This window comes from Corvus moneduloides, chromosome 1 (genome assembly GCF_009650955.1).
Source record: "Corvus moneduloides isolate bCorMon1 chromosome 1, bCorMon1.pri, whole genome shotgun sequence".
NCBI classification, from domain to species: domain Eukaryota; kingdom Metazoa; phylum Chordata; class Aves; order Passeriformes; family Corvidae; genus Corvus; species Corvus moneduloides.
Genome location: NC_045476.1, coordinates 118501327 through 118514705, shown reverse-complemented (window position 1 = coordinate 118514705; position 13379 = coordinate 118501327). Strand labels below are relative to the sequence as shown.

The 13379-nt window shown below is 41.5% G+C and overlaps 1 protein-coding gene across 2 annotated transcripts; it reads right to left on the bottom strand.

Annotated features, from left to right (window-relative positions):
* Positions 1-251: 251 nt before the first annotated feature.
* RNF138 (ring finger protein 138) lies at positions 252-12090 on the bottom strand. Of its 2 annotated transcripts, none has more exons than XM_032124322.1 (7): positions 11591-12090; positions 10551-10716; positions 8947-9062; positions 5991-6056; positions 5395-5500; positions 4500-4607; positions 252-3108 (listed from the first exon to the last, which is right to left on the bottom strand). In XM_032124322.1, exons 1-7 carry the CDS (start codon positions 11701-11703, stop codon positions 3040-3042), a joined length of 744 nt encoding a protein of 247 aa, XP_031980213.1. In that variant the 5' UTR covers positions 11704-12090; the 3' UTR covers positions 252-3039. The 2 variants fall into 2 exon arrangements, with proteins under 2 accessions (XP_031980213.1, XP_031980203.1); XM_032124312.1 differs by having other exon boundaries at positions 5991-6059; positions 11591-12088.
* Between the last annotated feature and the right edge of the window lie 1289 nt (positions 12091-13379).

The window sequence follows — 13379 nt, the reverse complement described above, 5'->3', positions numbered from 1 at the left end:
TACATGGGACAGCAAAATACAAACATGGAAGCAAGAAAAGATGCACAAAGTAGATCTTGGCCAACCTATCATCTTTTCTGCTTGCTGGAAATACCCAAGATATGATATAAGGTAACTTGTCAGCTCACAGATGCATCATCAGTCACATCTTATCATTCCAGCAGCATACACACCATTCCAGTAATTCAAAGTGCGTAGACATACAACCGATCACATATCTAAGTTTTAGAAATGATCTGAAAAGGAAGAAGTAGCACCAAGGGAATTGATCATCTTTATTACGCAACAAAAAGACAAATAGTAAAAACACTTTAATAGGAAAAAAACCAGAAGGTACAATTCGAACATAACATACTGAAACCATACATAATGCAATGTGAACATGAAAACATTAAGAAGCAATCTTCTAGTAAAGATTTCATGTTTTGAGCATTACCCATCACAAATACACCGGTTTTTGTGCATGTCTGAGTTTCAGTGAGAAAGATCATGACCAGCAGCAACATATTTAAATAGTTTAATCTTCATTAAACGCTTACCTAGTGAATGTATTGGATGCAATCTCTTCATATTAAAAGTACAAAATCTTAAGCAAGGCAGCACCTGCCAATACAGATTTTAAATAAAGAGGATAAACATTTTGAAAGGGTTATTTGTATTGCATTAATACACATTTGTTGTTTTAAAAATGTGCATTAAAGTCTCTCAACATTTAAACATGACTAAGATGCTCAGCAACTATGCATCAAGTGACAACTAATTATTGCTATAGAAAAAATTGTTTCCCAGAGTTTTAAAACAGATGTCATTTCACTTGCAATTCCCAAGATATATTCAAGTAATAGAAATAACTAGTTCCAGTGTCCATGAGGCATTCAGAATCTGTATTGGCTGTAGGCATTTATTGCCAGATCATATAAACATTTCACTGAATCTAGAAAAGTTAACTAAACTTACATGTAACTGTTAAACTCCTTAGGAAATGATGTATGCAGTAATAAATCACCATAGTATGTGTCTTTGTTTTAAAAGGTAAAACTTCAGCATCAGGTACCTTGAAGTTCCTTTTTGTATGACAGCACTGTTTCATAGTTGGTTTTACAGAGCAAAAGTAGAAATCTGATTTTTTTTCTGTTGTCTCAGTGAACCACTCCAAATCAGAATGTGGTCACATAAGCACTAGAGCAGACAAACAAGTGAGAATACACAGACAAGAGTATGGGGGCAAACAGGGAAGTTGGAATACAAGTTCCAAGCGTGGTCTGCTGTCAAAATATCGTAGTGAGACTGCAACAAAATTCAAGAAGTGTTGTTATAAAAAGGACATAATCTTCTGGCAAGGTTTTTGAAATAGACAACTGTTTCTGAAATAGACAACTTTCTCTGTATTTTAGCCAGCAATGCCTTCAGTAATGTTTTGCACTCATAAAAAAAATAAGATAGAAAAATCAAGTTACAATGTACAGTGGTTTAGTTCCAACACTCAATAAATTAGAACTTTCAGTTCTGAAACATTACGTTGTAAAATGAGGCATTTCATCCTTACCAGTTTTGGAATATGAAATATCCCAGCATTTAAAGAATAATCAAAACCTCTGTTTGGAGAAGAACAGGGAGGCAGGGCACAAGAAGCAGATTGTACTTTGGCTGCACAACTGATATTACTACACATAAAATGCCATCTAGACTAACAAAACTACTGGGGATGTTTTCCACCACATATGCAATGCTCATTAATAACAACAGCTTGACAACGGGTGATGGAAACACAGGACGTAGAGTCAGTCCTAACAGGTGTTATGTTCAGAACACTCTCTATTTAAAACTCCAAAACTTATGCTGTGCAGCCATCTTCCCCCTTCTCCCTTTTAGTATTATATAAAAGATCTTAAAGTTTTTACAAACAGATTTTCTATTTAAATTCAAAATTGCATTATTACCATTTTCTCCAATTTTAACAATATTCTTGCTGGGAAGGTGGAAATCTAGAACAGGAGCTCTTAAAATATGTTGGTAACTATTTTAGAGTAGTTTTTTCTTCTCAACTGTTTTTTGAAGCCTTTGGATACAGGAGATGTACAAGTTTTAAAAAGCTTTACCAAAATAAAAGTGTTTTGGTAGGTGTGAAGCCAGTTTAGTTATTTAGCTACAGAGCCTTCCATGAAACAGGACAGACCAAAACTTCAATTCCAAATGCAAAACCAGAAATTCTCAAAAAGCTTCAACAAAATCTGGTCACAGCCATAAGCCAAAAAAGTACACCTTTTGCATGTCATCTTGAATTGCTCAGAAAATATGTAATCTTCCTTAGGAGTTGGGAGTACAGTGAATACTCCTCATTCATCATATTAGTAAGCAAGCATCCTATTTTAGTTATGCTCCCAAAGAGGAAAAAATAGATGCAATTATTCCTAGGCAATGGCATCATTCTTTCTCAATGAAAGGTGAAAAAAGCCCTGCTCTGCATTGTTGAGCTATAGAAAAGAAATATTTTAATGTTTTAAGCTGTTGTTATTTTCAGTCACATAGCAACGGTAAAAAACAAATCACAACATTAAAATAAAATTAGTTCTTGGCAGGACAAATGCCTGTCCTTGGTGGGAAGAGAAAAAAAAAAAAAATTTATCATCTCGTAAGATACCTTAGAAGATGGCTGAACTTGAAGAAACCCAACAGTGCAATAGAGCATCAGTGCATGTCTTTCTAAAGATACTTTCAAAGTTGGTTTTGGTGAATTAGAACATCCTACATTAATCATATGAACATGTAATTAACAGAGTAGTAAAAGTTAGAGAAAATCAAGACAGGAGTGAGAAGTTCCAAAAATGTCGCTAATTCCACAGGGGCAGATCTCAGTAAATATGTCAAACTTGAGTTTCAGCAAAATCATTTATCAGAAGTTCTTATGAGTGTGAAAAGAAGCTTAGCCCAAAAAGTGGTTACTGAACGACATTTTTATTAATATACCCAGCAGACTGCCAACAGAATAAAGTCATTTTTCTCTCAGATAATCAGTATGAAGATGAATGGGACTCTACTTTAAAAGTTCACATGACAGGATTCTTGAACTGCATTTTGGTATTGGGCTTCTTCATCAAGCTGAAGATTCTAAACAAAATAAAAACATCATCAAAATGGACAAATATTCAAGATGTAGCATAGTCATTAGTTTAATCATTCATCTGCTATGTTTTTACATAGGAAATGGCACCTAACTGAAGACTCTTTATGCTACTACATGATTGTTTATATTGCACAGAATCTTTTATTGAACCAAGTACCAAGAGACACATGAGACAGGAGAAGAATCAGTTGAGTGGGACATGGCTCATTAAGCAGAAGGGTCCATCTTCTCTCCCTGGCTCAATTACATTATGGAACAGCCAGCTCAGGAAAGCTGACTGTGTCATGCAATTCTTTTAACAGGGCTTCTAACCAGCCATAACATCCTCCATTAATAAAACCAAAATGGGATCCCCAGACAACAGTAATCATAGATTGTTGAGAATATACTGCTTAAAATGAGAAAGCAAATACAGAACACAAAAAATCTGCTACTTTTGCAGAAATATCTTCCAGGTTGTTAACATGCCAGAGTAATGCATCTTTTAAGAGCAATTCTGGCAGTTTCCCCAAATCAGAATTTGTCACCAGTTTTATGTCATCAAACATGCACTCATGGTGAAGAGGCCAATCCCCTGTATCAAACCCTAGCTCTTCAGGCCCTTATCACAGCTCACTCAACTCAAAGGACAATATACATCATCTTTGCCATCCTGAACCAGGGAGGCTGCCTGTGATTCAAATACTATCCCTGTCCCACACAAAGCTCATGCAGCACACCCCAAAGCCTGTCAAATTCTGTAGAAACTACCATAAACTCTCCAGCTCTCTGATCCCACATGCAGAACCCAAATGGTTGGCTTGACTTATGAATCAGCCACTGTCTACATCTGTGTATGTAGTTCTGCATGTACTTCAAGGTCATTTACGCAAAAGAAAGCCTGAAAAGAGGCAACCTGAACATTGATTAAATGACATCTCTTTTTCAGTCTCTCTCACAACACACAAGAAGAGAAGCTGCAGCAGCAATACCAGCTAGTCATGTTGCAGTTTGAGTCCTAAGAACATAATTTAGCAATTTCTGCATTAAAAGGTCAATGTCAACAAAATAGAGTAGCATCTATTTTATTCCCCCCAGAAACAGCAGTAATAAACTGTTCTATTAAACAGAGTAAAAGTAATAAATAGTTCAGATTTAGAACACTAAGTCAAAGACTTAATTCATCAGCTTGGAGCAGTGCAACTATTGACAACACCTATTACCAGTAGCACTTCATGTTGATTAAGAACAGACAGGTCTGCTTCTGAGTTCCACGCAAAACAGGAATACAGCACGTCCAGAGCACAAGTTTGGGACAACATTTTTATCTGGCATTTTGATTTTTAGAAAGAAGTTACCATTTATTCCTCCACACATCAAAGAAGAAAAAGCTTACCACGAATTCTCCGTAGTCAAACCGGTGCCTTAGATTTAGATGGCTAACAAGATTTCTAGTAACCTGGTTAGTATCTGCCCATGGAAGAGATACACAAATAGGACAGATCTGAATTTGGAGGGGAAAGGGAAGAGACAAAATGAAAAAAAAAGTTATTGGCAATATAGAATGCATTAAAAACATGTTCTACAGGAATAACTGGTCTATTACTCATCCACTACCAAAAATACAGTAAGACATTAACATCAAATCATACTTCTAAGCGTGCTTTTCCTCAACTGTGTAACATTCAAAAACTACATTTCAACTTTGTAGATTTCTAAAGTGTTTCTCTTAGGAGTGGAAGATAATCGTATCTGTCTGAGTCAATTTAGAAAAGAAAGTGATTATTGTATCCTACTTATTGTTTGGGAGAATTTTCATACAATTGAGATGATCAAGTAAGCCGAAAGAAGAAGTAACACACCCAATACATAAGAAAATACAGAAAACCAAACCAATTTTTCTCCTTCAGACCCTTTGGTTACCTAGGATTACTTTTCAAGTAACTGTAAGTTTCACATGAAACAATAGTTACATTACAAATGGGATTCTTTAGGAACAGACCTGAACTACTAAATAAAGAAGCGTAAAGCATCAGGCTCAAAAACTGAGCCTGCTTCACATCAAGATAAATGAGACAGCTAAGTCAGAAATGCCTTAGAACCAGCAGGCTGGACATGAAATGTTTTCAAATCAAAGTCACTCCTCAATTTAAATGCACTGCATGAAGTATATTGTCTTTCTCAAACCACAGTGATTGTTAAAGATATAGAGCAGCAACTGCACATTTAAAATTGTCCACATAATTACAATGAAAGTAGCTTAAGAAACATACATAAGCAACTGTACTTACCACAGGAACGATCTGATAAAGATGTCTATTATTACAGTGATCCAGCAAGCGCTGTCTGGTAAAATTGGCTTCCTGACACAGGGGGCATTTGAAGGTTGGGTGTCCACTGTAAACAGAAATACAACAGTATTAAACAGAAAAGAGTTTCAGAAGTATTATTAAGAAAGCATATGAATGTTTTCCCTTGCTTTGATAACAACAAAAAACCCCCCCAAAAAAACCCCACACTCCCACTGACATACTAGCAGATCTAAAGGAGCCCCAGTGCTACTACCAAATTGCAATTCTGAAGTACATTTACAATTGGTATGCCTAAATGCACTCTTCTGAGACTTGGGCTTCTTTTGTTCCCACTGCAGCTACACCGTGGTTTTGCAGTCTTGTAACACCTTTTAGTGCAAATCCTTCAGGAAAGTACTAAAAAGCCCAAATTCTAACATATCGATACAAATGTACAAGAAACTACAGGATTCTATAAATACAGCTCCTAGTGTTTTTGTGTGGGTTTTTTGTGTTTTGTTTTTTGCATTAAAAAGTTTGCACTGTGACTATCAGAATCTATTTTAATAACAACTACAGACAAGTAAGCAACCTACCTTGTTTCTCCTTGAAGTATTTGATTATTAGCCATCTCACCAGTATCAGATATTGCATCACTTCTGCTACTTTAAATGAAGAAAAAAAAAAAAAAACAAAACCACCAAAAATTGAGATTATTTCACTCCACTATCAACATTTTTAAAAGTTTAACAGTAACAGACGTGGGGGGCAAATGTATTAAGTCCCATGAATTTCAAGGCAACATACACTGGCACAACATCCTAATCCTCATAGCTTTTCCTTTGGATCAAGTTATGTCTCAGTATTCACAGAATCACCAAGGTTGAAAGAAACCTTCAAGATCATCTGTCCAACTGTCAACCCAGCACCATCATAATCACCCCTAATCCATATCCCCAAGTGCCACATCCAGACACCTCCTGAACACCTCCAGAAACAGTGACTCCACTGTCACCCTGGGCAATTTATTCCAATGCCTAACCACTCTCTCAGTAAAAAAAAATTTCTACTATCCAATCTGAACTTCCCCCGGTGCAACTTAAGGCCATTCCACCTTGTTCTTTCACTTGAAGACATGGCAGAAAAGACTGACCCTCACCTCACTACAACCTCCTCTCAGGTAACTAGCAATGAGGTCTTCCCTGAGAAGATCTTCTTTTTCTCCAGGATAAACACCCCCAACTCTCTCAGCCACTCCTCACAGGACTTGTGCTCCAGACCCTTCACCAGCTCCACTTCCCTTCTCTGAACTCGCTCAAGGACTTCAGTGTCCTCCTTGGACTGAGGGGCCCAAAACTGAACACAGGATTCGAGGTGTGGCCTCACCAGTGCCGAGTACAGGACAATTCCTGCCCTGGTCCTGCTACCCCCATGAATTCTGATGCAGGCCAGGATGCCACTGGTCTTCTCAGCCACCTGGGCACAGTGCGGGATCATGGCTCAACCACAGTCAACCAACACCCCCAGGTCCTTTGTCACTGTGCAGCTTTTCAGCCACTCTTCCCCCAGCCTGTGGTGCTGCCTGGGATTGTTGTGACCAAAGTGCAGGACCTGGCGCTTCACCTTGTTGAACCTCATATCACTGGCCTCAGCCCACTGATCCAGCCTGTCCAGATCCCTCTACAGAGCCTTCCTGCCCTCCAGCAAATCAACACCTCCACACAGCTTGGTGTTATCTGCAAACTCACTGAGGGAGCACTCAATCCCCTCATCCAAATCATCAGTATACGTGTTAAACAGGAGTGGCCCCAAACCAAACCCTGAGGAATACCACTGGTGACCAGGTGCTAACTGGATGTAATTCCATTCACCACCTCTCTCTGGGCCTGGCCATCCAGACAGTTTTTTCACCCAGTGAAGAGCACACCTGTCCAAGCCTTAGCTTCTCCAGAAGAATACAGTGCGAGATGGTGTCAAATGCTTTTCTGAAGTCTAGATAGACAACATCCATAGTCTTTCCCTCATCTGCTAAGCAGGTCACTTTGTCATAGAAGAAGATCAGTTTGGTCAACCAGGACCTGACTTTTGTAAACCCATGCTAGCTGGGCCGGGTGCCCTAGTAGTCCTGCACATGCCACAGAATGGCACTTGGGATGATCTGCTCCATGACCTTCCCCGATACACTAAGGTCAGTCCAACAGGTCTGTAGTTCCCTGGATCATCGTTCTGATCCTTCTTGTAGATGGGCATTACATTTGTTAATTTCCAGTCAGGTGGGACCTCTCTGGATAATTTAATTACCATGGTGATGCTTGGTGGCATACTACACAACTTTACAGGAAAATGGCATATAATACAACAAACATTTAGTCAACAAGAACGGCAATGCAGGTGACAGCCAAGTAATTAAAAAAGCATTATGAACTATATGAATATAACACAGGTAGCACTTCCTAAGTTTTTTGACTAGGAAGGTGTAAATAGGCCTTTAACTGCCACGTATTCAAACAAATAATTTGCAACTTTCAACTACGGCAAGGTAAGTTTTCTTTTGCTGAGCACAAAATAAACTTTTTTCCTAAAGAAAGAGTGAAGCAGAAGAACATTTTAGAAAGTAAATTTGACCATATATGCACCTCCAGCTAAGCCAGAAGAAACTGCACAGACGTGCTAAGAACGTGAATATTTACAGTCACAAATATGGTAATGGTAAGTTTTTTTATACTTCAGTGATATTATAATCACAGGTATTCTACTGTGGCATACTGCATAAATAGTGATATCAGAATATCCAGACACTTTGGTGAAACATTGCTGCAGCTAATTCCAGTAACAGCTTCAACTTTCAATAGACTGATGGGTTGAAAACTAGAGTAGTTCAGACTGCTAAAAATAGAAAATCAATGGCAAAATAAAATAAATAAAAGACGGGATACATATAATAAAGCTCTGTGAAATGAGCACATAAAAAGTTCTTTAAAAATAACCAAAAATCCCCAACCCCTACCATGAGTGAGAATATATGAAAAAAAAGGTTAACTTTACTAGCTGAAAACTAATGGCAAGTGCATTTGATTTTACGGTGTGTAACATACTGGAGTTCCTTATATATTTCGAAAGAGAGCTGTTCAAAATAAATTCAATCAGAAAGCAAAAGCTTGAACAGTAATGTTTTGAAACAGGATACCCACTAAAACAAACTTAGGAAAGGGGAGGGGCAATACAAACACACAGGAACTTCTCAAGAGGTAAACATTATGAAATATGTTATAAAGAAGGCTGCTCAAATGCTGTCAAGGCAAGGAAAGCAAGCTACAAATATTAAATGCTTTTTAGGAGAGTCTCTAGAAGACATTTCAAAGCCATCATGCAGAAAGGTATTCTTCTGTCTGCTAAGAGTAAAGAAAAAGACCTGGAAAAACTCCTATTTTGAAGCACAAAAATACGGACAATAATTATTTCACAAAGAAGCAATGCCCTGGAAAAAAATACTTCCCATGGGGTGAGGGGCAGGGGAAGGATGCACGGTTACACACAGAACACCCTGATTACCTGTTCCCTGTTGCATCTTCGGAAATCTGTAAGTTTGGAATAATTGAAGAGACACCATATTCATCCTGATACTTCTTACACGTTTTATAATGCTGTCTCATCCATGAAAATCTAACCTGAAAATAAAATGCCAAATTACTGAAATCATACTAAACAATCCAGGGATAGAAGGAAGAGAGAATTCTGCCAACAGAAAGCAATGCATGCAGGAATTACACAGGCATCATATGCAGCAGAAACCAGAACCTGTGTCTCCCTTCTGAGCATGAACACTTTGTTGACCAACAGGACATCTCCGATTCCTCTCTCCTCTCTTCAGTGTCACTCTGTGAGACTGAAGAACACTGCCACTCAAACTGCTGGACACCTGAGAGCCCTCTCAGGGATGAAAGATGCAAGTAAACACCGTTTAACTGAAACAAAGTCACTGGAACTACACCTCCCAGATCCAGGATCAATAGCTGATGAGCTATAACAGAGTGGCCATGAGGATGGGATAAGCACCACTGCTCCTTCAGTCTTCTCTGGCCTGCTGTTACCTCATGCAGAGAAACATTTTCTTTTTGCATTAGGTGTGTTCCTTTTCTCATTGAGAGGGGAGGGAAAAAAAAAAAAAGGTGAATGATCACCAACTTAAGGCTGCCTATTCACCTTTAATTCAAATTAAGAGAACGAGTTGCTTAGATTTGTCAGAAGACAGCTGTGTTGGACATACCCTAAATCTGAAATTCAGGCCCAACAGCACTGTCAAGAAGGTGTTCGCAGGTCTAGAGGCTGAACAAGATCACATCTCACATGCCTGTGCCTAAATTCCATTATTGTTTGGTTCTTCCTTCCAGTTTACCAATTGCTATCAGTTTGTTTCTCCCCACTTTTCATCCTAATGAATCATGTGGAACAAAGCAAGCAGCTGAGGATTCTATTAGTGCTGATCTTCACACTGTCAGAAGTCCCAAGTGGAATGAAACCATCATAAAGACTACCTGGATTTTATGCACTTTGTTATAAACAAAAAGTGTGGCTGAAATCCTGCATCTGTTTATATCAAAAGAGGCATTACTCTTCGTTTCAGTGAGGCTCAAGATTTCACTCAGTGTTCCAAAAATAATGACCCCTTTAGAAAGGAAATGAAGGCAATGTAAAAAGATTGATGGGCAAGGAGGAAATTACATGTGATTGATCATGCGGGCACTGCAAGTAATCAACTCACATTTTTTTGGTTTTAAATTAAATTTTATGGCAACTTGAAGCAGTTTCATTTCCATACTGAAAGTTTCTGAGGTTTTCCATATATCTGCAATTTTCATGTTCAGCTCCTTAACTTTCCTTTTGCCAGTTTTATAGTTATATCCAGTTTTTTCCATCTTTTTGGGGAAAAGCTGGCACTCCACTTAAAATGCCTTTATTGACAATTCAAAATGCTCTTTCAGTCTACACCTGTTAGGTACAGCTAGCAGGCACTGCATGCCCAGTATATGCACAAGCCATACAAAGCTAACTGCTATAGGCTCTTCAGCTCCAAGATGAGAATGACACACAGTAAAGATGTGTCTGGACAAAAACACGAGAAATTTATTCAACTTTTTTTTAAAGTTTTACTCTACCTGCTTCTCACAGCATCTACAGCCCCCAGAAGCTTTCTTCATACTGTTTTCAACATCTAGAGCCCTTTTGGGATACGTTCTTTCTTTTTTAGTCACGCTCCCCCGGCAGAGAGGACAGTGTGTTCCACTTTCTCTTATAGCTGTCAAGAAGCACTTCCTGCAAAACCTAAATCGAAAAGTTACCACAAACACAGGTTAGCAAAACATACAGAGTTAGATACTTTGTCCTTGAGAGAGCTGGATGATTTTTAGGCAAAAAGGAAAAAAAAAAAAAAAAAGAGATATCAGAATAACAGTTTACCGAATACAAAGTTTCATATTTAAAAGAAATATGAAATAATGGTGCTTGCGATGAAGTATATGGAAATCAGGGGAGCTTGGCAATGCACTCTAGGTAAAACTCTTATTATTTATTGACTAGTATTACCGAGCTGCACACCAGATTGATCACTAATGAGATATTAAATGGTGCAGCAAGCACGTGATTCCGGACAATCTTATCAGAGTAACTCCTTATTGTCCTTAATAGAGTCAAAACCACTGCAAAGCTTCATTCAGCACGCGTTTCCAGAGACCTCATTTCACCAGCTTTTGCAGCTCTCTTTCCTTACGCACCAGCTGCCAAAGCTATCTTGCTTTTCTACAAAGTAGCACGTTGTAATTAAGCGTCCCTCTGGAAAAAAAAATGCTGAATAGATGAACTGAAAAGAGAGAACAACTCACACTACCGTCCTTGTTCGAAAAGGAACGGGGAAAACCATGAAGTTAAAAACCGCGAGTTAGGTCAGACAACACAGCAAAACTCCCCCACCGCCGACCAGACACCCGGGGGTGGGGAGGGCTTCTACCAAATGACTGGTCCTCGTCGGCTACAAAAGAGAGAGGCGAGGGGAGGCCGGGGCAGCAACGGGCTCGCATCCTCAGCAGCTCCAGGCCGAGGGTCCGTGCACCAGGGGCAGGGGGAGCAGAGGAGCACAAGGCGGAGAGCCGGAGGAGGCGAGGAAAAGGCTTGGGAAGGGGCGGGGGGTCGGGATACCCACACGTGCTGGCAGTTGGCGGTCCTCACGGGCGTTTTGAACACCTCCTGGCACACCGGGCAGTAAAAATCATCCTCGCTGAAGCACGCCGGGGCCGCCGCGGCCCCCTCGGCCATGGCAACACGTAAGGGCCTCTCCGTCAGGATCGGGGACGACGAACAAGCCCCGCCCTGGCGGGCTGAGGAGAGCCCAGCCCCGCTCCGCTCCCGGGGGGCGCCGCCGGGGGTCCGGGAGCGGATCACTGGGGACACCGGCGCCGGGTGGGATCCGGGGCGGGCTGCGGCGGGGCAGCGGAACGAGCCCGGCCTGCGCTGCGCCAGCCGCCCCTCGCGGCTCCTCCCGCCCGGCCCGCGGCGGCCCCCGCCCCGCGCTCTACCTGGCGCTGCCCGGGGAGGAGGGACCCGGCAGCTCCGGCCGCGCTCCCGGCGGCACCCGGGGGGGCAGGGGCGGGGCCGGGGTTTCCATGGCGATCGCCTCCCGGCCCGGCGAGCCTGCTACGACACGGCCCCCGCTCCGCCCTGTCCGTGAGGCTTCCCCGCTCCGCCCACCGCGCTGCGTCCGCCCCGCCGCCCGCCCGCCCGCGGCCCTGCGGGGGAGGAACAGCGCTCAGAAACCTGCACGGTGGCAACAGCGCTCGTGCTCCGGGTTATTTCTAGAGCGAACAGTGCGGTCCCCCTGTACTCGGCACCAGTCAGGCCGCACCTCCAATCCTGCGTTCAGTTCTGGGGCCCTCAGTCCAGGAAGGACACTGGGGTGCTGGAGAGAGGCCAGAGAAGGGCAGCAGAGCTGGGGAAGGGTCTGGAGCACAAGTCGTATGAGGAGCGGCTGAGGGAGCTGGGGGTGTTTATCCTGGAGAAAAGGAGGCTCAGGGGAGACCTTATCTGAAAGGAGGGTGCGGCCAGGTGGGGATCGGCCTCTTCTCCCAGGTAACAAGTGACAGGACAAGAGGAATTAAACCTCAAACTGTGCCAGAGGAGGTTTAGGTCGGACATCAGAAGGAATTTCTTAAGGGTGATTAAACATTGGACTAGGCTTCCCAGGGAGGTAGTGGCATCAGCATTCCTGGGGGCATTTAAGGAAAGATGGGAGATGGCACTTCGTTCCATGGTCTAGCTGACATGGTGGTTGGTCATAGGTTGGAATTTGATGATCTCAGAGGTCTTCTCCAACCTAACTGATGCTGGAGTTCTGGGACTGGCACTAGTGGTGATTTTATGGAGTAGTTTTAGTGGTATTACTGAGAGTTGGGGCAGGTTTTCAGCCTCCTGAATGATTCTGACCAAAAAAAAAAATCTTAATTCAGTGGTATGAGTGTGCACTTTTCTTCCAGAATAAGGACTTTCAAGAATATCAGTCTAGTGGTATAGTGATGTCAACAGATTTCTCCAGGTAGAGAAGACTTTGGACTTGTTAAGCAAATCTAGCACTGACCTCATCTGAACATAACTCTTGGCATATAAACAAAAACCAAAATAATGAAAATGCTTTAAAAAGAAACAGATTTGTAGAGAGTCTATCAATTATATTAATCTGTGAAGGTTGTAATCGTGATAAATCTAAGATTCAGACTAGGCCTGGTCTTTTTTGCTCAGAGATTATACAATGGTTTGGGTTGGAAGGGACCTTAAAGATCAGCTAGTTCCATCCACCCTGCCCTGGGCAGGGACACTTTTCACTAGTTGAGGTTGCTCAGAACTCCATCCAAACCTGGCCTTGAATACTTCCAGGAATGGAGCATCTGCAACTTCTCTGGGCAACCTGTTCCAGTGCCAGGACTGAGAGAAAATGGATC